This window comes from Dendrobium catenatum, unplaced genomic scaffold, assembly GCF_001605985.2.
Source record: "Dendrobium catenatum unplaced genomic scaffold, ASM160598v2 fragScaff_scaffold_1483, whole genome shotgun sequence".
Classification (NCBI taxonomy): Eukaryota; Viridiplantae; Streptophyta; class Magnoliopsida; order Asparagales; family Orchidaceae; genus Dendrobium; species Dendrobium catenatum.
Window position 1 is genome coordinate 595,689 of NW_021319945.1, and position 27,490 is coordinate 623,178.

The following is a 27,490-nucleotide window of genomic DNA, read 5'->3' on the forward strand; positions in this document are numbered from 1 at the left end:
AAAAAAACACATGCGACATACCCACTATTCGCCGGGTCGATTTCACAGTTTTATACCTGCTACGTGGCGCGTTCTCAGCACTCTCCGAACATAACTCTACGTCCGGTCACCGGACCCAATAAAAGGTCCTTGCAGCACAGCCCAATGATGTGTGCGTCATCTTCATGAGTTCGGGTCCCATCAAACCAATAAAGCGTCCGTGGTATATTCTGGCAACAGTTCGGACTCGGATTCTCGCCAGACATTTTCACAACGGAGAGAGAGCTGAGGAGAGTCGGAGAGAAGAGAGAGAGAGAGGGGGCTGTTTGAGAAGGAATGGGGTGGGCGATCGCACTCCACGGCGGGGCCGGAGACATCCCCTTGTCGCTCCCGCCAGAACGGAGGCTACCGCGAGAGGAGACGCTTCGCCGATGTCTGAGAATAGGCGTTGCAGCCCTCAAGGCCAATCGACCGCCGTTAGATGTCGTCGAGCTTGTTGTAAGAGTCTGGCATCCTTTTCCTTACCTCGCTAACATTTTTTTTTTTTTCTAAATTCCTCTGCCTTTCATTTGTTGGGAAAACATGATTTTTGTCAATTAGATGAATAATTTGCATTAGGAAGCGTTCTGTTGCATTGACGATCGCTTTTTCTTGACAGCAAGTGAACATTCATCTGCGTTTCATTTAAGCAACGCTTCTTTAAAAAAAATTTACTCAGTTTTATTTTGATTATAAGAGAAGAAAACATTTTTTTTCTAGCTCTTGAAAGGATCGCTAGATCGATGTCCCTGCAAGAGTGCACTTTGATTTAGAGATATATGCATGGCTGAGAGGCTTCTATGAACCTGTCGGATTTGATGACTTCTTAGCCGTAGGTTAGAACTTCTCATCACTCTCACTGTAGATTAGACGAGTTTTTTTTATTTACGTAAGAAATTCTTAAATGATAGAAAATCATGTGATTTGTTCGAGTTGAACAATTTTTACTATATGCTGGTCTGTTACAAGCTCCATCTTCCTCTGGCTAATTGGAGGATGGACTGTACAAGATATCAATTGAGAAGAAAAAAAAGACTTAGGGTGGATGTCATGCCAGTTGAGGATGGAGAAATCTTTGTTTGTTGCTGCAGAATTAAGCATGGAAGAAGCTGATGGGAAGTATGAAGAATTTGACGGAAGCTTCTTGATCAAGTAACAAACTTTACAGGTCAACAATGATTAATGGGGAAGAGGGTGTTAAATAATGATATTTTGATTTGACGCTGCTTTTGCAGCATGTTTTGGTCTAATATTGCAGATTTCATGCAAATTTGTTAAAGCTCTAGAACTCAAAACTTGTGACTAGCCTGAAATGAGTAGTTGTTGAAGAGAGAAACTTCTTTGGCAGACTTTTATAGATACTGGATATTTTCTTCATAGGGGTAGATGGTCAATTGTAATTCATGAATATGAGTTTTCCTAAAGCAAAATACTTGATGAAGCTTGGTATTGCTCTACAGTGAGTGGCAGCTAACAAATATGCACAAAATCAGAAGTAGTAGTGAAATCGAGTTTCTTACTGGTTATTTCTTTTTCATTTTTTATTAATACAAATTGTTCTTAATGAAATCATGTTTAAAAGATGTTGTTGATATTATTTTTTACATTTTAGAAGAGAATTTTTTTTTGCATGTAGAAATCAAATTATGAGTATTGATTAGTTCCTTCATTTGAAGGGTTTTATGCATAGAAGGGTTATTTGAATTCAAGTCATTGGCATTTAAAACTTTTTTTTTTTAATGTTATATGTGTCTATATTGCAATGCAAACACATTACATCTCCACTTAGAAAGTGAGCTGCATCTGATCAATATCAATTTAACCAAATCTTGACTCCCATCCCCCATCCACATACATGGATATTATACCAAAAGAAAACTCCATTGAATATGGAGATTTTGGTAAGCTGAAGTAATGGATTATCGCATGTCTATGATCACCTTATTTAGTTGCACCCATTGATTTACTGTCGATCATTTTCAGCTCCAACTATCACTACTCTTGCTATTGAAGACCGTGACTTTGCATTACCATCACATCAACATTTTCTTATATTCTAACGCCTTGATGAATCTAGCAAATTCTAAGATAGATACTGGAGTTCTTAAATGTTATTACTGTAGTTATATATTGTTTAATTTAAATGGACAAGCGATATACACAATTTCTTCACAAACATTCTTGAAGGCGTGACCCAAAGCATATGTTGGAAAATCATCTTGTTAGTGTTAGACCGGTCCAGGCGGGACCGGCTTACGGGCGGAACAGCGGAGTTGTTCCACTACAGATGCCGCGCGAGCTGCAGGCTTTGCGAGAGCCGAATAGGAAAGTTTTTTGGGGGAATTAAGAAGGAAATTTGAATGTAGGGATTGTTTAGGGATTTCCTTTTGATTATTATCCATTAAATAGTTTGTTTTCCTAGGTTAGAGCATCTTGAATTTTGTTGAAATTTGATATCTCTTAGATTTGGGTTTTCTTTAGGCTCTAGCGGCGTCTAGAGATTTGGGAGAGATCGATCCTCCTCTTTGAATAGAGGATCAATTGTATCTTGTTATTTTTCTTTTCCCTTTTATGAAATAATACCAATTATCTACTGTTTTTGTGGTTTTGTGTGGATTTTGGCAGCGAAAGCTCGCTGTTTTTCGAAGATTGATAGGAAATAGTTGAGATCTGCAACTGTTTCCTATCAGTCAGCTGTTCATTTTATCACTAATTCATTTCGGGGTCTTGATTTCATAAATCATATTTGTAGGTTCGTGAGTTAGAAAATTGCCCACACTTTAATGCTGGTAGAGGATCTGTCCTGACCACCAATGCTACAGTTGAAATGGAAGCATGCATCATGGATGGAAACACAAAGAGGTGTGGTGCTGTCTCGGGCCTTTCTACAGTTGTTAACGCCATATCACTTGCAAGGCTTGTGATGGAGAAAACGCCTCATATATATCTGGCATTTGATGGAGCTGAATCCTTTGCGAGGGAACAGGTTAATCTGATGAACTTCATAATTTCAAATTTGTTTGAAATTAATTTTAGTATATTGCTTTAAGTTTCTAACTTCCACAAGCAGCTTTTGTTTAGGAAATTTTGATGTGTATCAAGGGTTTTGTTGTTCAATTTTATTCCTATTTTTAGATTTAATTTTAAGATTACTTTATATTACAGATACAAGTAAGTTTTCAGAATTAATAATTGTTATATTCAAATTTGAAACATGATATCTAATACATCACACACATAAATCATCTAGTTTAGGTATCTGATATACCTGTATTTCAGAATAATCATTACAAGTTTGACATAAATTTTAAGAACATTTTAATTTTAAGGAGTGGTTTTGTGGATATTCATGATCCATATCCTATCAAATGTAGTTATTTTTTTAGTCCTGCAAAATTATGGAACTGTGACTATTGCCTCTAATATAGGATGGGACCCTTTATGGTAATTATTTGCTAATAAGCATTATTTTGGTTTAAATAGTTAAGAACTGAGTGGTAAAAATGAACATGCTTGAGTATGTGGCTAGCATTTTGTATATTGGCTTTGTTGAATCCTACCATGGAGGTTCATTTCTTTGACTGCATAGATCATGTCGTTTTACGGTTTTTATTTTTCCTTGTATAATACTGGTCCGTACTACTTTTAGTCTATGCTGAGCCATTTATATTCCATCAACATGTGCCCACCAATATTGCCCATTACAATAGTATCATTGGAGTTGATACACGACTTGCTTTAAATATGAATACAAAAAGTCGAGTAGGTGGATTAGTCCGAGTGGAGAGAAAAAAAAAATATGGAACTGAAAATCTTTTTTGAAGATATTCATTTTTCTGGAGAGGTGGATAAAATATCTAGGCACAATGGTATTTTGATACCACCAGGAATGAAAAAAGAAAATTCTAAAGGATAAAAAAATTGAAAAATTGGATCTTAGCACCAGCATGAGCGTAGTCCACTGTTTTGCACTGATTCAACTGTAGGGTATGGACTATGGAAGTTTCTGATTGTAACTGTTAAATGTTGGCCTGCCCCAAACAAAACTGATAGTTATGGGCAAAAGAGATATTAATATACATATTAAAGTGGAAAATAATCGGATGCAGAACAATAGGAAGAAATCAAGCTTAAAACTGAAAGCTAAAATCATGAAATCAAGCTTAAAACGGAAGCTAAAATCATGAAGTATAGTTATTTGAAGAGTGCTTACATGAATATCACACTTAAGAAACAATCAAATGAAAATCAAGCAAGAAGATACAATGGAAGGTTGGATTTCAAATCCACTCTTGCATGGTTGGTCGCCTCCCTCAATTGACAAGATTCCAAAGCATTCAAAATTAACCTACAGTCAAATTCAATCAACTTGGATGGCTAAAATATTTGTTAGAGATCACTAAATTCAAAAAAAATCAAGCCTCATGGCAGTACAAGAGTAACTCGCTCCTAAAATTGATTTTCACATTTGAATCATACACTTGAAGGAGTCGGCATCCAACCAACTATATAAGTTTGAAAGAAGATTTAAAATTTTATCAAGCAAAAAGTGTTTCAATACATTCCTCAGATTCTAACACTAATTAATATACATCAAATTCCCTCCAATCTGCTGTTTCCTAATTTTTCCCTTCCCAAAACAAACTATTATTCAAAGTCACAATATATTCATAGTCAAGGCTACATAAAATCATAGCAAAAGGATCATATGAATAGACTCTATGCAATTTCAAGGATAGAGTGATAGACTCTATGCGGCAACAAAACAAATAACGCAGAAGTAGCGGCCCCAAATTTGGTGTTTTGAGGCAATGATCTTATATGCATGTATGATGAAACACGCATAAAGGTGTTGTAGGGTATACTCTATGGTCGGATGTTTAAGCACAAGCAAATAGCATGGGGAATAGCGGCATTGCAAGTCCCCTACCCATTAACTTGTTTTTTGCAGAAATATGACAGCAAGTTGTCATCCAGAAATGAAGCCTACTGGAATATACACAACATCCTGTGCAGCTCTGTAAATGCCTTGAAATGGCCTAAAAATAGGAAAATAGTGCAGTCTTACCTTATTTGAGAATTGTAAAAATAACTAAAGGGGAAAACTTGATCTCTTGAATTGGTGGCTTAGATAACGGCAAATTGTACATGTTTTCTGTGAATATTTTCTCTAATCTCTGTCACATACCTAGATTTGAGCTCAGACATGGAGAGACGTGAATTCAATAGATTTACAGTACAATGTGCTGGCCTGAAACGGAAGGTACCATGTTGGCAACAAATCAATGAGATATAGCTAACTTCTTGCTGGGGAATGTTATATTGCATAGCGGTGAATGTTGTAAGAGATGCACAGCTAAAGTTTTGCATAAAATGGATGCAAATCACGTGTCAGATACATGGATACAAAAAAAAATGCAATGTGTCATAAACATGTTACAAATCATTAGCTATGTGATTATCGCCCTCTCAAGCGCCTAATTAATTTGTTATCTTTCTTCTCAAATTATAATGTTGATCTCCATATATATTTCATGCTCAATCTAGAATGATGAGAAGGACAACTGATTGACACAACATTGATTGCTCGTAATAAGCTCGAAACGCTTCGATGTTGCACAAAAATTGTTTAGATGTTGTTTGTCCACAAAACGGGCTGTGTCAAAGTGCCTAAAACTTCAGATTTATCCAAGGAGAATCATTCACAAGCCACTCGATCAAGCAATGACAAGCACGATGGTCCACAATACTAATTGTCCATCTAACGACTAGTCTTAATAGAATGTGTTCTCTCATCACTGAGATGGATAATTAATCATAGAATCTTGCACCTATGTAAAACCTGAACTCGGATATTAAAATCCTCATAAATAAGACAAAAATCTTTGGGTAGCATCATATTGATGTAATACAAACATGCGAAGAGTTGCTTTGGGAATGTAACAATAAAATTGAATTCATACTTTGCTAATTAGTAACTCATGCTTCAATCAAAATAAATTCTTAGAACTTTTCCATTGAAAGATTGAGTAGTGGTAAGCCGTTACAAGAGGTTAGCAAGACAGTTGCAAGAACAACAAAATTAAATAGTAATTCTAATAGCTAGCAAACAGAAATCCACAGCGTAACATCAAGACATGGTCACTTAGAGTTCCTACTCACTCAATCACTCTTAGGCTTAACGATTGAAGATGAAGCGTACGATGAGAGAAATTTCCACTAAGAAGATAGTACCGAAGGTCTTTGTTGACGGAGAGGTAGCCACGGACGGAGAAGGGGTAGATCTCCCAATGAGAAGCCAAGACGTCTTAGGCTTTTGAAGATTGATCGTCTCTACTAAGCAATAGAGGATGCGCTTGACGTATCTTTCCACAGTCTCGTCGTATTCCCAATCGGGATCGTAGAAAGGAGAGAGAAGAATGTCAATCTCCCCACGAATGTTGTAAGCGAAACTGTGATCAACCTCGAGATCGGCCATTCAACATTGAAGAGAATGTGAGAGGGCGTCGTCTTCTGAGCAACCAAAACTTCCCAAGGGAGGGAGATAGAAGAGGGGCGGCCAAGGTAGAGAGCGAGGGGGCAGGTGGTTTGGGTGAGAGAGTTTAGGTTAGATGGAGGAGAATGAGATTTACTCCAAATCTGAAATTAATTTCAGATTTTTAGTAATTTTGGAGGGAATCAATTTGAAATTGATTTCAAATTTCAAATAGAGTTGAGGGGGATTAATGAGCATTTAATGGGAGCCCATCAAGGAGGGGGGGGGGGGGGGGGGGGGGCGTGTGGGGGGGGGGGGGTCGGCGGCATTGAGAGAGAGGGAGAGGGGTTTAAAGCTAATCCTGAAATTAATTTCAGGATTTGAATAATTTGGGGAGGAAAATTATTTGAAATTAATTTTAAATTTCAAATAAGGTGGGGGGAATTAATTGAGCATTCAATGGGGAGAATCCCACATGGGGCTGGCGGCATATTGATGGGGGGAGGAGATTAGGGAGGAGAATAGGGAGTTTCCAAATAGGCGAGGAGGATTAGGAAAGGGGATTATTAAATCCAATTTGATTTATTTTGATATTGAATGCATGATTTATACTTTCCTAATTTGGAACTCTCTATTTGGAAAGAATTTGAAATTCGAATTTAAATTTCAAATGAAATCAAATTTTCCCTCTCATGCTAGCTAAATTAGGAAGTCATTAAGGTGATGGAAATCATTATAATGAAGGGAAATTTTGAGGGAAGGGGACCGGCGGCAAGGTGATGGGGTGGGTTGGGGTTCGGTTGGTGGGTGGAGTTTGAGTGGTGGAGCTAGAGGATGAATTGGGTGGAGGGGGTTGAGCCACCGGTGGTGAGAAAGTTGGACGTGGCCGGCGATTTGTTTGGGGAGGGGAAGGGAAGAAGAAAAGCGCACCAATAAGATATATATAACTAACCACGAGCCGTGGACTCTTCCGACGACTGGTGGGCCTTGCACTTGCTCGCTTTGAGCTCACTCTCCCTTCTCTCTAGCTCTCATGCAAGAAGAAGCAACGAAAATTTTTTTAATCATTCATCAATCCTTTTACAACACAATGGGCCACTATATACATGCCACTCCACACGAAAAGAAAAGTACAAACATGCCCTCCGGGCTATAATGCAAAATACTCCCCATAAGGGTAAAAATCGAAAACAACAAAAACTAAATAAAACATCATGCAAACAACAATAGATAGAACATAAAGCGTCAAAAGTAAAGACGTTGAATCGTAGTCGTCGATCTACGATTCCGTCGCCGGTACACGTGTCTGAATCTCTGAGCGATGTCCTCATCATATATATATATTGAGAATATATATATATATATTGAGAATATTAATACAACATAGTTTCAGAATTGTTTTTTTTTTCAGCGGATTTGCTTGTTCAATTTGAAATATCATTAGTTATTTGCTTCTGATGTTGTCTTGCCTTCGTGCTCTGTGATTTTAGCATCTATTCAAGTATCTCTTCTTTGATGCTAGCTTAACCCCTCCTGGTGCTCAATTGAATTCCAAAGCATCCTAAGCTTTCTTCTTGAATGAACGAAACACTGCAGGGTGTCGAAACAAGGGACGCAAGCCATTTTATAACTCCTGAAAATATTGAGAGGCTGACCCAAGCAAAAGCAGCAAATAAAGTGCAGGTATATTTCAGTAATCATTACGAAATGCCTTCGATATGCTTATGAAATATACAGCATAGAATGTTTTCTAGTTTTGAAGAAATTCCTAAATATTTTATGTAAGCCTTGTCCTACTTTCTATAGACATTCCTAACTTCTATCAATGAATTTCCCTCACACAAAGTAAATGGAATTGAGATTACTAAATTCAAACTAATGATCTCATAGATTATCCTTACAGATTGATTACACTCAACCTGTTCTTGAGAAAACTCCTCAAGTTTCATCATCTAACATAGGCGACAGCCAAATTGGTACTGTCGGATGTGTTGCAGTGGATGGCAATGGAAACCTTGCTGCAGCAACTTCCACAGGTGGATTGGTGAACAAAATGATCGGCAGAATTGGCGACACGCCGATAGTAGGTGCAGGAACATATGCCAATTACCTCTGTGCCATCTCGGCGACCGGTAAGGGCGAAGCGATCATCCGGGCCACCGTTGGCCGGGATGTTGCAGCTTTGATGGAATATAAAGGCCTTTCGTTGAAAGATGCAGCAGACTGTGTAGTTGAGAATTCTCCCAAAGGTACAACAGGCCTTGTTGCTGTTTCTGTTACTGGTGAGGTTGTCATGGCTTTCAACACTTCAGGCATGTTCAGAGCTTGTGCAAAAGAGGATGGTACTTCAGAGATTGCAATATGGGATTCTGTAGAAAATGGAGATTTACTGTTGCCATAAATAAGTTTCTGTAGGCCTTCCTCCTTGCTATAGTATGTGCTGAAACAATTACAAGGAGAAATAATTATGAAACAGGTGTCTGTTCTTGTGTTTGAAGGCGACAGGAAGCTTGTTTGGAGTCTTAGGCTTTGTTTGGGACAGTTTTCTTCTTGCTTTCTAAAATAGCTTTTTTACTATTTTTTAAAAGCAATAAGAAAGTAGTTTTAAATGAAGTCTTAGGTTTTATTTGGGACGGTTTTCTTACTGTTTTTTAAAGCAGCTTTTTAGTATAAAAATTTAAATTTTTGTACTAGGAAATTACTTTGAGTAAAAAGAAAGTCATCTCAAACGAACCCTTAGGCTCTATTTGAGACAACTTTCTTACTACTTCTTAAAACAATTTTTTAATACAAAAATTAAAATTTTTATATAATAAAGTTGATTTAAAAAGCAGTGAAAAAGTTGTCTCAAATGAAGCCTTAATCAAAGCATATAGTGCTTTGTCAATAGCTTTGATCATAAATTGTTCTTTATTTGTTGTTTATTTAAATGTTCAAGTTGTCCTTTAATCGCACCGAAGGAGGAACTATTGGATGAACATAGCTCAATGCTAGCTAGCTAAATATTTACTTGATTTTCGACCATATGGACTCTTTGAGCTTACCATATGGATCTAATAGAGTGCAAATTTGAGCTCATATCTGTTAAACAAAACTACTTTATGCTTTTACAGGTCATTATTATTCCATTATCCTGCACCTCCAACCGACTGGCTGGCTGCTACCGGTAATGTTGGTCTGCCATGAAGTCTGGCAACTATGGTTACAGCAGCTCTTTTCATCATTTACCTTAATACTATAAAGCTGTATCACTGTAGTTATTTCAGTATGAAGGAAATACAATAGTTTTCCTCGATGTTCTTCTTCCTGCTCCTGTTTTCTTCTTTGCTTCTGTTTTTCAACTTCTGAAGTTCGGTGAACTAAGCATCCTTTCATGGTATCATAGCCGGTTATTCCTTAAAACTTTAGCTCGTCATCTAAGCTGGCTTCATGGCCAATACCGAAGTGTCATCTACGGCAGCTGAGTAGACTACGCCCACCACTGCTTCCCCTATTCCCACCACTGTCCCTGTTATACCACCACAGCTGAAATTCCTTATGGCGAATGTCAAGTCTATACTTAATGTACAGCTTGTTGCCTCCAATTAGCCTATATGGCGATCCCAGGTATTAAAGATCTTTGGCGCAAATGGCTACACCGGATACCTCGATGGTACTACACGGCAACCTCCCAAACACCTTTCTGCAGACTCATTCTTGGTGAACCCAGAATACCTCTCCTCACATCTAGTAGACCAAAACTTGGCAGCTGCCTTGTTTTCCTCCATCTCTCAGCCTTTACTACTGTATGTGCTCAATCTCTCAACTTGCATGACATTTGGCATAATCTGGAACATCGGCTACAAGCATCTACATGCTCGCGCCTGCTTCAGCTCAAAAACGAGTTGCATCTCAAAATGCAAGATAAATCGATGTTTCAGTACCTGTCCGACATCAAACAGCGTGTAGATGCCATTGCCTTTGCTGGAGCGCCCATCAACACTGAAGATGTCATCTTCTACACGCTCAATGGACTACCGCAAACATATAATGCCTTTAAGACAGCCATTCGCACTAGAGCACAACCCATCAGCTTAAATGAACTTTATGCTCTCCTCTACAGTGAAGAAGTTAATATCTCTTCAGAACAAGTCAACCTGCAATCCCTAGATACATCTCTTGTCCCCGTGGTCCTGCACGCGGTCGATCGTCTCCCTCACAAGGAGGACGTACCTCTGCCCGGGGTGGTGGCTGTCGTCAAATGTCCTCATTAGTATGTCAAATTTGTGCAAAACAGGGTCGTTTCGCTGTGTCATGCTGGTACCGAGCCGATCTCTCATACCAACCATCTCAACGAGATCTTATTGCTCAGGAGGACAAGTCAGCTTATGATGACTGGTTCTTAGATACTGGTGCAACCTCCCACCTCACAGCAGACGCCACTCAGCTACAAACCATTCAACCATACAAAGGTACATCCAATGTTCAAGTTGGAGATGGTTCTCAGCTGCCTATTGCGAATTCTGGTAAAGGCATCCTTCCAACTCCTGACCGTAAGTTACAGCTCCCACATATACTTCATGTTCCAAAATTAACGCATAATCTCATCTCTGTTTCTCGTCTCCTCAAAGATAACTTATGCTACATTGTCTTTGATAAATCTGGTTTCATTCTTAAGGACTCCCAGACGCACCAGACCTTACTTCGGGATCCCAGTAAACATGGTCTCTACCCTATTAATCTACCTCTCACACTCAACCCCAACGGCAACAACATAACTCTTGTTGCGCTCTTCACCACCCCATTTATGTTCCTTCACTGGCACAGGCGACATGGACATCCATCTCTAACCACTCAACAAAGACTATCTGTCACGCTCAAGTTTTCTACTACCCACCCGTCCAAGCATCACTGTGATTCATGTGTTCGAGCGAAATGTCATCGTCTTCCCTTTAGCTTATCTAAGTCTACTTCTACAAAATGTTTAGAACTTTTACATTCCGATGTATGGGGACCGTCCCCAATTTTGTCCACTCAATACTATAAATATTAACCTTCTCATAGTTGAGGATTTCACACGATTTTGCTGGGTGTTCCCTTTAAAATTCAAATTTGAAGTTCTTACTGTTTTTCAATTTTTCAAACAACTTGTGGAAACCCAATTTCAAACCAATATTAAGCAACTACAAACAGATAATGGCGGCGAATTTATAAACCAGCCATTCAAACAATTTCTAACCAATTACGGTATTGCTCATCGTCTTTCATGCCCCTACACACCCCAATAGAATGGCTTAGCCGAGAAAAAACATCGCCACCTTCTCGAAACTATGAGATCACTCATGTTCGAAGCCAATATTCCTACAAAGTTTTGGGTTGATATCTTACTGACTGCAGCATACCTTATTAACAGATTGCCAACTGCTGCCTCGCCTCATGTCTCCCCCTATCAAGCCCTTCACAATGTACCACCATATTACAATTTATTTCGCACTTTTGGCTGTTTGTGTTATCCATGGCTCCCTCCTACGCACCGTAACAAACTTCAACCACGTTCCATTGCCTGTGAGTTACTTGGCTATACACCCGAATCCAAGGGCTACAAGTGTTTCGATCCCATAACTAACCATGTATTTATCTCTAGACACGTTACCTTCTTTGAAAATCATTTTCCTTTCAAACAATCACCTCCCCCTCCGTGATTTTGTGTTGGAACTAAAACTGTCGATTCCCTCATTTCCGTTTGCCAAAACTCTCTTGTGAATGTGTTTCACTTGATTTCATCTCTCTTAAAGTACTCTAACCCAATGTTGGTCAATAATTTGTTATGCGTCTAGGTTGACAACACCAATAACAAGTGTTAGAGCTCATCAAACATTCACCCTTATGAAATCTTTCACACTTAGCATAAGCATCCATGACTCTACTGGCAATAACAATATTAACTCCACTAGGGCTAAATTTGGGCTTCTTCCCATTTGATACTTTAGTCTAATTGTTTTAGATATCTTCTTTAACATTTTTCCTTTTTTTATGGTCCCTTCTCTTTTGAGTGATTTGAAATTCAATCTCCATCCTTCTAACTCTTTAAATCAATATTGAATAATCATCGATTCCTAAAGGTACTAGAGGTTGTCTAATTGTATCATTTAGACTATATTGGAATTGATAACATTTCTCCTCTATTGTTGCAATTAGCTGCAGACTGCAGTGCATATTTGGATAAGGTTGTGAATTCCACTTCATATTGCATCACTGATTTGTCTCTTTAAATCAATCTTATGAATTTATCATGCATCTACCTACTTGCTGATATATGTACAAACCATTCTCTGAAAAGCTCCACAAAGTTTTTATAATAGCCTGTATTTTGATGCTGATAAATCATTTTTTTAGGAGTCATTATAAGTTCAAAATACAAATTATATTCTTTATAAGATAGATATTATTGTGTTTTAATTATAATAATTTTTTCGTAATTTTTTAGCACTAGTGTAAATTCTTAAGAAATTGACACATGTCAATATAAGTGAAGGGTTTGGGTCCATCAAGTATCTGGTTTGCAAATCGATTTCATTAGAATTTTTTCTATAAGATTTAGAAGGATTTATATAAATTTTATATTAAAATTTTGATTTATCATAATAATTATTAGTTACTTTCACTAGATATATAAATTTATTATTTTGATGATTTATAGAATTTCTGATTGATTAATTAAGAAGATAAAATAGATAGTTCTTTTAAATTTGATTTTAGGTCATTACAATCCTCACAGTTGACCAACCTATTTGGAATGTCTCCTAAATTATCTATGTTATTCTCTCCAACACCTTTCTACTTCTTCATCTAAAGAAAATTTAGCGAGTTGCACTTTTCTTTCATCAGGGCATGACATGCTATCAAATATCTTCTCTATACAAATCAATCAATTCTTTGCCTCAATTCGTCCTTCATACCATTAAATAGTGGCGGTCGCATGTTCTAGAATAACTTTAGATACTTCTCTACTCCAACTCCATGATGTGATTTTGATTCTTGAAGCGGTTAGGTCATAGCCACCATCATCTGGGTAAAGGTATTAGTGTTCACATCCACTTAATGTGGTACTTATTCTCCTTTCATATTTATATCATTTAGGTCATCTTAATCATCTGAATACATGATATAAGATAATTAATTATACTATCTAATTGAATCTCTAAATTTCTTTTTGAATAATTTCTTAAATTATTCCTATGGCTCTTTCATTACAATTCACATTCCTATGATACTCTTTGGGCCATTATATCACTTTTGTACAACTCGGCTCGGAGACTCAAATTAACGAGGCGAGAATAGATGGTCGGATGTTTGATTAAAATTTTAATTACTAAGTAATTATTTCCAATAAGCAGAAAGAACCACTAAATTTTCAAAATTTTAAAATTTAATGTTATAAATACCTTTCTTTCGAAGCGTCTTGCCTATGATGCACACTATTCTCTTCTACTCATTTTAAACTTTTGAATAATAATTGTGTTTATTTAAAAATATAGGGTTAATCATAAAAGTACTCATCAAGTAAATCATGTTCTAAATTATGGTGACACAAAGCATTGGAAATAATATACATGCTCATTACCAAATATTAAATAATTATATTTCAATTTTATTTTAATATAATTATTAATATTATACAAATAACATATATTTATCTTTTTCTATAAATAATACAATTGTCACAAAAGACACTGTCTAAAAATAGTACAAATGAATGTACCCCTTTTACATTTTCTTTTCCGTAAAATTTTTTATTTATGTATATGGATACATTGCGTCCCCAACTAGTATCATAAGGAGGTGTGTTCCTTCATTTAATATGCACACGCAAACATATATAATCTAGTAACCTAGTGGGTTCTAATGAAAATTATGAAACTTAGACCTATTTTAGTCTAATAAATTTTAGATCCACCCATTATGTTCACCTGGTCTAGCAAGTCTCCAGACTCAAATTAAGCTAGCCAATCCTAATCTACTAACCTCTAAACCAAGATTTTAGAACAACTCTAGTCTAACAAGTTACTAGACACGCATACTTTAGCATTATAGCTTGGGAGCTCTAAGTAGAGTTAGGTTGTTAACTTCCCTTTTAAACCTTCAGCGGGTTAGTTGGCTTCACTCCAAAGAATCCTGATTATTCAAATCCATCCAATGTTCCAGGACATAACACAACTCTTTTGCACTTTATTTATCTCTTTGAATGACAATAGAACAAGAAATTATTCCGTGATGATACCGAACGGTCTGAAGATCAATCAGAACGTGTCACGTCACCTATTACCGAGCAAAAAAAATGATGTGGCACGTTCTGGTTGGTCTCCGGATGCCATTCCAAAAAAATTTTTCGGATAGTACTCTCTTAAAGGACGTCCTCAACATAATAATTGATGGTAGATCAAACACATCAGCCTATCTGCATCTAAAAATTAGACAATGGTCAATATCCCAACAGGCAATGACTTGCACTTTCTGTTCTATTGCATTTTCAGTCGATGCTTATGTGAGCCAACCTTGATGCCCTCAATGTCATTTTTCTTCATTCGAATTATCAAATCTAAGAGACTTCTTGTACTAAAGGCTCATTTACAAATTGATGGTGGACGTTGATCTCAACCAATGGAAGATTTTGGCAAGTAAGAAAAACTGGTATTTTGTCCTCAGAGTATTCACAATAAACTCATTTTACCCTTTGCTATGTGAATAGATTTCCAAGCTAAATTAGCATAAAACAACGCAATTTTGGACATCCAATTTCTCTTTTCCAATCCTTTTTAAAGTCCCATGTAATATTAAAAATTTAACATATAGTTTACTTTTCAACCTTCAAAGATGTGATGAATAGTACAGAATGAGTTAAGAAAATGGCTCTTATCCTTCTAATATGGATGGTAGTGTGTGCATCTAGAGAAATTACTCTATGCGACGCTGAACGCCGTTCAGAGATCAACCAGAATGTGTCACGTCACCTCCTGCTCGGTACTTGGCTCGATATTGCTCGGTACCGCGGCTCGGTACTGCTCAGTGCCCGGCTCAGTACTGCTGACGTGATGCATTCTGATTAGTCTCCGGATGGTAAACTACGTTCGGCGTCTGCACATAATAATTTCTCGTACGTCTGCATGCCAAAACAATAGGATTAAATTGTTGACAAATTGAGAACCATGAATGAAGCAAGTTCACCATTCCAATACACTTGTAGTCATGTCTGCATCCTTCTATCTTGAAAAACTGGTGTATAAAGTATACAAATATAAAATTGATTTGAATAAATGTTACTTCCACATGACTTCTATGTTTATATATACAGAATATTAGCTGTAAAGCGAAAGCAATACAACTGTACAGAAGAATCTTCATTCTATATCATGTATGCACTGAGTTTCAGGTGTTCTTCAAAAATCATTGAAGAAAACACAGATCTCTCACCTCGATAAATTTTCTGGATCATCGAACAATTGATTGAAGCCGAATTCTGAGCAACTCTAATCTGCTGTGAAACTTTTTCACAATATTCTAAAACTTGGGAGTTCATCCAATCATACTGAGAAGCAGAGAAGAAGATATTCCAGTTACCTCACCATCAATTATTCTTCTTCTCATCAGCATCCACCAGCTCTGGTACTTTATCAAGTAAACAATTCATCTCATCAGGAAATTCAAGCTTTGCTCGGTTTGTTTTACCTCCAACAACAACGGTGGTTCCATCTTGTAAGGCCCATATCTGCAAAAAAGAAAATGTAAGCCTTCGTTTGGGGCGTCTTTCTTACTGCTTTTTAAAGCAACTTTTTAGTACAAAATTTAAATTTTTGTACTAAAAAACTGCTTTAAGCAGCGGTAAGAAAGTCATCCCAAACGAAACCTAAGTTACAAACATGAATAGATTGCGCCAAGTTCATAGCATTTTAACGAACAAGCTAAGGGCCAAAGACTGAAAAGGAAACTTACCTGTGAATGAGACAGATAGCTGATGCAGGTTGTGAGCATTAGAGCACCAAATCCAGCATAGACAGTAGGCACCCCGGGATCCGTCTATGAAGAATTAAATAAAATATAAAACATAAATTATAATTTTTCGATTTGAGATATAGGTTTCGTTTGGGACGGCTTTTTTACTGCTTCTTAAAGTAGCTTTCGAATACAAAAATTTTAACTTTTGTATTAAAAAATGGTTTTAAAAAACAGTAAGAAAGCCGTCCAAAACGAAGTAATAATTTGCTTTGAATCATTTACCTTCAAGTCAAGGCCAGTACTACCAATTGCATCTTCGATCACAATTTTCATTCCATCAATATCAATTGGAAGTTTTGAGCTAGGACGTCGAACTCCCACAAATTTCCCCTCTTGGTCATATAAGGCAATGGACTGTAGATCCCGAGCAAGCATTGATCTGACAATTACAGAAAATTTAGTATGATTAAAATTAATTAAAAACATTCCTGAGGTTCATCTGTAAATTGTGACATAATATATTGAGAAATTGTGGACGCACATTCCATTGACACTAGAGGAATTAGTATCTCCAACAGGGAGGAAAGTTCCATAAAGCTTCTTATCTCCATTTCTCTGCAACGGAGCCATAGCCAAATTGAAAGGGCCTTGGCCATCCTTTGATACTTGAAGGGCTGAGAAACCCCAATCGGTTTGGTAGATTGTAATCCCTCCATACCTCAAGGGATCATTTACACTAATGGTTTTCCTCATGAGCTCCTTACCATTAACATCAAATAATGAGATATCACTGTGAAACTGAGAAACCTATACCAACAAAGAAAAATAAGACTACCAAGTTTGTATGTTGGAAGTCGTTCAGGCAGTAGAACACAGTTGTCAATTCCTTTCAGAGAATAAATAAAATCATAAATCAAAGTCTGAAATTAACTAGAGAAATTTAAAAAAGTGTCCGTTACCACCAACTATATTTCAACAACTTCTGGCATCATCAGTTTCCGAATACTTTATGCTAATACTACATTCATGTCTACTCATAGAAATGGTGTCTGTACTCTAATTCCTTCAATTATTTCCTTTTCTTGCAAGATAAAAGGGCTATCTAATGCTTTCCCATCCTGGTTTTAAAACAAACTGTAGTGATAGTGAAGTAAAATGATGGTCAAATAAGGATATGTCGAAATGCTTACTTCTCCACTCTCGTAGTAATCCATAAAGAATTTATTGATATGAACTTCAGTATTAAAGGCTTCTGTTGGTTTGGAAAGAAAGCCAGCAGGAGACATAACATCTGCAACAACAAAATTCAGCCCTTGAGGAACAGTCACTGAGCCACGAAAGCTGCCAGCAGCACTAAGGGTTGCTCCAGTCATAATCAATAACATGGCTAAATGCACTCCAATGGGAGCAAACCGACCAGCCATCCCCTTGAAAGCATACAATGCTGGACCTTTCAAAAATACCTAAAAAAACTAAGAACAATGATGATGATGATGGTCTTAATAAAACAATCCAATATTAAAGCTAAACAAGAAGATTAAATAAATCCAAGTAATCAGTTTGGAGCGCAAGAAAATTATGAAGCTGCTAACATATTATAGCTTAATCTTGCAAGGAAAAAGAAGTATGGAGTTTCTTCTCATGGTACACAAGATTGATTTATGTTTCCCAACAACAAAAAACAACAACATCTAGCCTTTACCCTACTACGTGGAATTAGCTACATTAATACTTTTTCTTCATTGTATCCTATTAAAAGTCAAATTCTCATTTAAATTTAATTAAAAAAAGATCATTTCTAGTATTTCTAACCAATTTTTTTTTAGTCCTAACTATACCTTTCTTAACATAAACTGAATATAATACAGCTACTCTCCTAACAGGGAGTTGGTTGTTTCAGTACCACTGATGGTAGACTGGAGGTCATCAAGGAAAAAAGAATGTAGAATGAAGAGTTAAGAAAGACCAGAGAGGATTTGATGAAAGATAATAGTAGCCATTATGGTTACTATCAATGTTTAAAATTGCATATTCAAGTATTGCGGCATTTTTCATTCGTGAGCAAGGCGTATGCCTCAAGGGGTTTTGAGGCGTAAGCCTCAAAATCAAAAGATTGCGTAAACATAAAATGATAATTTTTTTATATACTAATGAGTGAATAATATAAAACATAAAAAAGCATAAGAGATGAAGTGAAATCAAAATATCCCAATAATAAAACAACATGAAATATAGTTCAACTCAAAATTCTATCTTTCCCAAATCCCGATATTATTTTCATTAACATATAATTCAATTTCCAAAAATAAATAGCAATGACATATCACATAAGAACTCATAAGTCATCAGCACTGTCATCACTAAGGAGCTCTTCATTTGAATCATCATTATGATGAACTGCTCTCTCCCCTTCCTCCTCTCCTATAGAGTCCAATGTCGGGCATTTACTTCAAGATTTATGTAAGTTTTAATATATATAGCGTAAGGCGTAAGCCCTCATGCCAGGCGAGGCGGGCCTCAACAAAGTTGAGGCGCAAGCCTCATAAAAAAAACTCTAGGCGTAAGCATCGAGGCGTTTTTGACTGGAATTGCGCAAAGGCGAGCCTCATATTGCGCAATTTTAAACCATGGTGGTTATGATAAAGCACGGTCTAAATATTAAAAGTTCATCTAGGTTCAACTATACACATAATAGAAATAAAACAGGACTGTTTATTGGACATTAAAGAATATTTTTTTGAGAAAGTTATGTTACAAATTTGCAACTAAAGTGTAATTAATCGTGTTGCTTGTTGACAATTGCTATATGCTAGGAATTTGTCAGCAATTAGCTTTTTTATGCCATGACCAAACTAAATAGAAATAATAATATTAACCAAAGGTGCATGAGTGATGTTCCTGATGAAGAAGTTTGAAGAAGTTGAGGAAGAGAGAAACAGAGACAGTAAACGTAACAAAGGAAATCTTGTATTTGCTTAATGTCTTGGTTACAACAGATACTCATATATATAGAGTTTAAGTAAGAAAGTAATTACACGTGTCAATCTATGATTGGAAGCAAGAATACATATTTAAGTTGTCTACTCTAACATTCCCCCGCAAACTGACGAGGAGGTGCTAACAGTCAGTTTGGAGCGGAGATCTTTGAACCAAATGGTAGATAGCGGTTTTGTGAGAATGTCCGCCAGTTGGTCTGTTGTGCTGATCGGAAGAAGCTTGATATGCTTTTGCTGTATGTGGTCACGAACAAACCTTTGATCTATTTCTATATGCTTTGTTCGAGCATGGAAGATGGGGTTGTTAGCCAAAGCAATAGTAGACATATTATCACAGAATATATCTACTGGGTTGGACGAAGAGACACGAAAGTCCAATAGGAGTCTTCTGATCCAAATCGTGTCTGTCGTGGCTGCTGCCAAAGCCCGGTATTCTGATTCTGTTGATGATCGAGAGACGGTAGTTTGCTTTTTAACTGTCCATGAGACTAATGTGTTGCCCAAAAAAGTGCAGTAACCCGACGTGGACTTCCGAGTTATTGGATCTGACGCCCAGTCAGCGTCTGAAAAATGTGCGGAGCTGAAGGTTTGATCTGGTTATGGGTATACCGAGATCTGTAGAACCTTTAATGTATCTGATCAACTTCTTGAGCATTAGAGTATGAGACGGAGCCGGATCATGCATGTGTTGCGAGAGAACATTGACGGCATAAGCAATGTCGGGTCGTGTCAATGTTAAATACTGTAGAGAGCCGATGATTCGACGATACAATGGTGCATCAAAACAAGAAGGAGCCTCTACGTCTGTAGAAATGGATTTAGAAAAAGATGGGTTAGCGACCGAATTGCAATTCTGCAATCCGGCCATTTGAACGATCGATTTAGCATAAAGAGATTGAGAAAGAAAATACGTATCTTGGTTGGATTCGATTCGGATGCCTAAGAATTGATGAGCTGCACCTAAGTCCTTCATAGTAAACTTGGCTTTTAATTGATCAATGAGATCCGTAATGGCGTTACTTCTATTGCCGGTTATTAAGATATCGTCCACATAGACGAGAAGATAGATTTGAAGATTGTCTCGGTGCAGCAGGAGGAGAGAGGGATCCGATTGACTTTGTTGAAATCCAATTTGAAGAAGATACGAGGTGAACGTGGTGTACCATTGCCTTGGAGCTTGCCGAAGACCGTATATTGCCTTTCGTAATAGACACACATAGTTCGGTTTGGAGTTGTCTTCAAAGCCCTTCGGTTGTCGCATATAAACCGTCTCGTTGATGTCTCCATGTAGAAACGCGTTTGCAACATCAAGCTGGTGAACTTTCCATTTGTGAAATAGTGCAATCGTAAATAAAATACGTATAGTCGGTAGTTTCGCCACAGGGCTAAATGTTTCATTGTAATCGAGTCCAAGCTCTTGTTGGTTACCCTGAGCCACCAAACGGGCCTTGAAGCGAGCTATTGATCCATCAGAATTAAATTTCGTTCGGTATGTCCATTTTGAACCGATTATGGAGCCGTTTGAAGGTGGCGGTACCAGCTCCCATGTGCCCTGTTTGTGAAGTGCGAGAAACTCTTTTGCCATGGCGTTTCTCCATTCGATTTTCTTACAGGCTTCATTGTAAGTATTAGGATCGGTCAAGATTTGTTCCTGATGAATCAGATTCAACCTTTGAATCGGTTTAAGAGTCCCTGTTTTAGAGCGTGTAGTCATGGGATGGGGAAAATGAGTGGTAGTAGCTTCGGACACTTGTGAACTGTTGTTAATAGTATTGTTGATTTGAACAGCAGAATGATCGCAGTGAGGTAGCGGCAGAGAGTGCTGTTGAGAAACTTGAGTAGGTGACAGAACGGTGGAAGTGGGAATAAGCAGCGGAGGTGGTATGTTGGTTGAGCCCGTAGATATGGTGGAAGACCTGTTAATACAGGGAAAAATATTTTCGTTAAAATTAACATGCCGAGAGACTATGGTATTACCTGTAACCGGGTTATAACACTTATAGCCTTTCATGCTATCAGAATAACCCAAGAAAATACACGCCACGGATTGAGGTGTGAGTTTGGTTCGATTTGTTGGTGGCAGCAGCGGATAACACTCACAACCGAAAGTTCTAAGGTGTTCGTAAGAAGGAGTAATATTGAACAGTCGTTGTAACGGTGATGAATTTCCTAACGTTGGTGAGGGAAGGCGATTAATGATGTAGCAGTAGACGCAGCATCGAGCCAGTGAACCATCGGAAGCCTAGCTGTTTGAAGAAGGGTTCTCGTGGTGGTTATGATGTGCCTGTGTTTACGTTCCGCAATTCCATTTTGCTCCGGGGTATATGGGCAAGAGGTTTGATGCTTTATTCCGGCAGTTTTTGTGAAGTCTTGAAATCTCCTGTTAACAAACTCACCACCACCATCAGTTCTTATTATTTTGAGCTTACGAGAGGTTTGCCGTTCAATAAATGTAACAAAATGGATAAAAACATTAGTTACATCAGATTTGTGCGTAAGTGGAAACAACCAAGTAAATCTAGAAAAGTCGTCTACAAATATTACATAGTATTGAAATCCTTGTTTAGAGGAAACGGGGGATGGTCCCCAAACATCGGAGTGAACCAGATCTAAAGGAGCTTTGGTATTAGTATGAGATCGGTCGAATGGTAGTTTATGCGTTTTACAAGAATTGCAAGAGTTACATTGAAATTTAGACAATGAAATGTGTAAAGAGGGATTAACATGAGAAATGTGTTGTAACGTTCTGTAATGAGGATGTCCGAGCCTCAGATGCCAAGCATAGGACGAATTTCTGGTAGCCGAGAGTGCTTGAGACTGCTGACTGCAGGGATGCGCTTCGACTTTGTATAGCCCGTCTTTGCACGGGCCACTAAGTATGGTTTGGTTTGTCACTCGATCCTTAAATACAAAACCGTTAGCGTCAAAAATAATAGAAATAGGATTATCTTTTACAAGATTCGAGATAGACAGTAAATTGTAGGATAATGAAGGTATGTGTAGAAGAAGCGATAAGAGGATCTTACTGGACGGGGTTGGAAGAATGCCCGTTCCTGCATGACTGATTTGGACGGACCTTCCATCCCCGACGGTAACCATGTCATTGCCATTGTAGTTTTGATAGCTTGTCATGTTGTCGGTAGAGTTCGTCATGTGCGAAGACGCACCCGAGTCAATGTACCAATCCGTGACAGGGGTGATATCATTGTTGGCAAGAAGAGCACTCGCATTCTTGGACGGAGGCTGAGATGGAGCGTAGTTGATGTTGAGACGATGCCAGCATGCATCCGCCATGTGGCCTTTCTTCTTGCAGATTTGGCAAATAACGGCAGATGCAGAATTTGGTCGAGTCGTCGTGGATGAGTCATTAGTTTGTCTACCGCGACCTCTCTTTGGTCTACCACGGTAGGCATAAAGAGCAGCATTGTTGTCAGTCTGCCTCTGAAACTTTTGTGCAGCAGATTTCAAATGTATTTCCTCACTGATGAGGAGAGCATACAGTTGATCTAGAGTGAGCGTGCTTTGCATTGTTCGAATAGTTGTAGTGAACGACTGATACGACGGAGGGAGTCTGTTTAAGATGTATATAAGCACGTCTTCGGAGTCAACCTTTGAGCCTGCCGACGCGATTTGATCTACTATCTTCTTGATCTCAGTAAGGTACTGGGTCATGGATAGATTTTGCATCGAGACATTGTGAAGCTCGTTCTTGAGCTGAATAACCTTGGACCGATTTGTTGATTGGAACCGGACTTGCAGCGTCGACCAAATTTCATTTGTGGATTCAAGATGAATCACATATGGCAATATTTCAGGCGAAATCGTGGAGCACATTGCCGTTGCAAGGTTTTGATCCGTGATACGCCAAGATGTGGAATCTTGATTCGGATTTTCATTTTCGTCTGCCGCTTTCGGATCGAGATACGCCGAGAAGCCATTGGCTTTGAAGAGTTTTGCAATTTGGGTGCTCCAAATTGGGAAGTTGTCCGGAGTGAGAGAATGAGGAACGAGAAGTTTGAGATTGGAGATAACGAACTTGAGTTCGGGAGAGATGGTCCGAGCCGTCGAACTATTGTTGACGCCGAGAGACATTCCGGTGGACGAGGAGATGGCTTCTTGATTCGCCATTGCGCGAGGTCCTCAGAAGACCGTGGAGGCTCTTGATACCATGAAGAAGTTGAGGAAGAGAGAAACAGAGACAGTAAACGTAACAAAGGAAATCTTGTATTTGCTTAATGTCTTGGTTACAACAGATACTCATATATATAGAGTTTAAGTAAGAAAGTAATTACACGTGTCAATCTATGACTGGAAGCAAGAATACATATTTAAGTTGTCTGCTCTAACACCTGCATCATCTAGCACTGTAAAGAAATACAAATAGACCTCTAAAATTACTAAAGTTAACCATCAAGCTTCATTATTAAAGGAATATCAAGTGGACCTGGATCTTGTCACGGGCGCAGTAGAAATCTTAGGGAAGTCTGAGATAGGTAGTCATACTCAAAGGATCTATTTTTCTCAATTTAAATGATTAGCAGCATCGTCAAAAATGAGGTGACTTAGCAATTGTAATGTATGAAGCAACACACAATCTTATGTTTGAAGCTAACACAATCGGTTTATCTAAAAAAAGAATATTTATATACATAGCATTTTAAACTTGATTTTCTATATATATCTAACATCTAAAACTTATTATTTATTTATAAAACACCCAAAATCATTTTAACACCTCAAAATCAACACTGCATTATCTCTGTTGACATTTCCGCTTAAAATTCATCATTTTCCATTTTCACCACTGCTTCAACACTTCTAGACTCCTTTACTCTAAGGTCGCCGTCACTGGCCAGTCTGGCCTCATTCTCCACTCCCCTTACCCCCTTTCCGACTCCTTGCCCATGACATTTTATCCTCATCTATCACCATTCAATCCTGAGATGACCCTTTCCTATGGAGCACTATTATCAAATCCTCCACCAACCCTCCAGCTGTCATGCTATCCTCTGCACTCATGCTTGCACCAGTGTCTCTGCTGACCACTTCTCCTCTCTAGTCCTCAACGCCTACTACAGAATGGAAACGGTGGATGGTGGGAGGGGGGTGAGATGGTCAGGGGAGGCAACAATTAGATATAGAGAGGATCAAAAGAGGTGGAGAATGAGACCAGACACAGTGATGCATTGAGTATGAAGCTGGAAAACGGCAAATTATAAGTAAAAATACCAAGAAAGTGTTAATTTTGACGTGTTAGATAGATTTTGTTTGCTATGTAAAAAGTATTTGTTATGTATAGAATCAGATTGTGTTGATCAATTGGGCTGTTCTGTTGTTTCAGACCTCAAAGCTTATCGTGTACACTGGGGGGTGCGGTGAGTTTACCCCAGCTTGGATTTGGGTGCTTTGCACTTGAAATTTTTTTTCTAGTACAACGCTATGATGCTGCGTACCCGAGCGCCCCGGCAATGCGCACCCGAGTGCCCCAACGTTGAATGACAATTAGCAAAGCACCAAAGCAGCCTAGATATGGCGCCATAGCATTTCAAGACAGAGGCTTAAGCGCCGCAGAGCTTCAAATTGGCGCCGCAACACTGCGAGATGGATTGGACGGTTTTCTTTCTCGTTTTCTAAAGAGTTGCATCCCTTTGAGTTATTTTACTTGGCTTTCTCTTGTATTTTCAGTTAGGACAAGTGTAAGAATGATGCATTTGAGAAGAGAAGCAAGGAGAGAGCAAGAGAGAGAAGAGAAATATGTACTTATTTCTCCCAATTTTCATAGTGAATTTTTTGTTGTGTTGTGGCTCCGTGGTTTTTTCTCTATTTTGGAATTTTCCACGTTAAATCCTAGTGTCATTTACTTTCCGCAGCATTTACTTTCTTGTTTGTTTCGTCATTGTGGTGTTTACTCCTCATCATCCCCAATAGTATTAAGTTTCAAATGTAGATATGTGAATAAGATAAGCAAATTTAAAGTGCTATGTATGTAAATGCCCCCTCAAAAGTAAAAATAAAAATAAAAAGAGTAGACTGCATCACATGTTTGCACAAGGAGTTGAAACAAACTTATTGCAATGTCATTTACCTCATATCCAGCACCCATCAAAATAACACCCACATCCTGAATGGATGCACGTGGAAGAGAATCAGAAAACTCTAGTTTATGAATAGCCTCAGCAGAGTGGATGAAAGACCATCTGCCCGCATAAAAATATTAGTTGAATAATAAATAAATAAATTTGTTGAATGGCATGTCCAAGCGATTCCAATTGTAACAAACCTTCTAGCAACTTTAACCATAGGGATCTGGGTTGTGTATGTACAGGACATAAGCGATGCTGCCAGAAGCACCAACATGCCTAAGAAAATAGGCGATGTAAACATGTGGTCAAAACCAAGGCTAAGCACCCATCTCCAAGTTACAAAACCAAATATAGGATTTTCCTCAGGAAACTTCTGGAAATAGAAATCAGGAGCCTCCCCTTGATCAATGACAGTAGCTATGAACACATCAAGGAAAAACAAGTTATTAGATTCATAATTAATTAGTTAGCAGCTACATTCTAAAGTTCAGTAGCTTGGCATATATAAACCTTGCTAAGCTTATGAATTCAAGAGAAATTTAAACAATTAAAAATATAGAGCCAGTAAAGGATGTTTTAATAGGCTAATGCTAGGGTAGTAATATTTGTACCTACCACAATGAGTATATACAACTTGAAGAGAAGACACAAGTAATTCTTCCTATGTATCAGATCAGAGAAGAGAATACAATCATAATCTACAGAACCTTAACTTCCAATGAATTTATTATTAGTCAAAACTTTTACATAGCTAATAGTTCTAGATCATCCAAAAATTTTCACCATGGTTTCAAAATTTGGTTTTGATTTTGTTTCAATCTTGTCATAAATGCATTGGCCTCGGCAATTTAGGTAGGTTCTAACTTTTCTAACATTAAGGAAATAGAAAATAGTGACATGATTCCCGATTCAAGTTAGTTGGAGCTTTCAGAAATACTATTATAGTTTTGAAGATGATTAAAAAAACAAAAAACTTGATATGGAATGTATTGCTTTATATGGTATATCTTGATTCTTTAAGTAAACAATGCATTAAACTTACTGGATTTTCCTGATATGGCCCTCACATAGCTGAAAAAACCTCATTGATGAAGATTGACAATGTCAAAAAAAATGCAGAAACAATAGCTTGAGCACCTCAAAGAAAAATAAAATTAGTCTCATTGGTTTAGCTAAGCATACCCAGAGCCATAAGAGTCGCGATGGTGAACATCTCGCCAATAGCCAACGGGAGATTAGAGAGGGCAGCCAATACTCTCTTCGGCAATTTCTTGAGCAAAAACAACAGATCAAATCCGCCACTTTTTCGCTTTTCATCCGGCACTGTTCCACTCTCAACAATGCCGCCGCCGCGGCGAGATTCCTTCAATATCGGCGGCGCGGCGTCGAAAAGGACAATCTCCTTCCTCCTCTTCGCATCAGGAAGAGCACTTCCCTTGCTGACTTCGGAGCTCCTTAGCTTAGCCTCAACCCGGATAGCAAGGCGCGACCTTTGAGTGAGAAAACGAGCAGTGTAGGAGAGCGGAGAAGGACGTTTTGCAGTTGGTCGGAGAAGAACAGAGAAGAGGGATTTGGTTGATGGGGCATCTTCTAGGTTTGTTGCAGGGTTTACTGGAGGAAGATACACGAGTAGCTGAAGTGTGGAGGAAGGCATAGCTTCAGAACTGATTAGCGGCTAACTGGATGCATTGGAGGGAACGGCCAGAGACAAAGTAGAAGGATTTGGATAAGCCTATGAGCTCAAAGGATGCAGGGTGAACTAGTAAATATTAAGAAAAATGTCATTTATAATAATCAAAATCAAATTAAGATATTTTAAGCATCGAGGTGTTACACTGGCTATGTATAAGAATAAAGTTTCAACCACCAAAATAAAAGATATAAAATATTATCCAATTATCCATAATTATACAAATTAATAGAAAGATTAAATTCACATTTAATCC

General features: G+C 38.0%; 2 protein-coding genes across 4 annotated transcripts; one reads left to right on the forward strand and one right to left on the reverse strand.

Moving 5' to 3' along the window:
- The first annotated feature begins 209 nt into the window (after positions 1-209).
- LOC110115422 (isoaspartyl peptidase/L-asparaginase 1) lies at positions 210-9,134 on the forward strand. The gene is made up of 4 exons (XM_020848638.2): positions 210-477; positions 2,771-3,004; positions 8,090-8,176; positions 8,397-9,134. The coding sequence occupies exons 1-4, from the start codon at positions 316-318 to the stop codon at positions 8,892-8,894; spliced, it is 981 nt and encodes a 326-aa protein (XP_020704297.1). The 5' UTR covers positions 210-315; the 3' UTR covers positions 8,895-9,134.
- Positions 9,135-15,268: 6,134 nt separating this feature from the next.
- LOC110115480 (cytochrome c biogenesis protein CCS1, chloroplastic) lies at positions 15,269-27,298 on the reverse strand. 3 transcript variants are annotated; one of them, XR_002305345.2, is made up of 9 exons: positions 26,727-27,297; positions 25,742-25,961; positions 25,547-25,658; positions 17,656-17,928; positions 17,007-17,272; positions 16,748-16,904; positions 16,463-16,546; positions 15,944-16,238; positions 15,269-15,632 (listed from the first exon to the last, which is right to left on the reverse strand). XR_002305345.2 is itself a non-coding variant. In XM_028700343.1 (8 exons), exons 1-8 carry the CDS (start codon positions 27,196-27,198, stop codon positions 16,098-16,100), a joined length of 1,677 nt encoding a protein of 558 aa, XP_028556176.1. In that variant the 5' UTR covers positions 27,199-27,298; the 3' UTR covers positions 15,752-16,097. The 3 variants fall into 3 exon arrangements, 2 of the variants coding, with proteins under 2 accessions (XP_028556176.1, XP_020704386.1); XM_028700343.1 differs by lacking the exon at positions 15,269-15,632 and having other exon boundaries at positions 15,752-16,238; positions 17,007-17,224; positions 26,727-27,298; XM_020848727.2 differs by lacking the exon at positions 15,269-15,632 and having other exon boundaries at positions 15,752-16,238.
- Between the last annotated feature and the right edge of the window lie 192 nt (positions 27,299-27,490).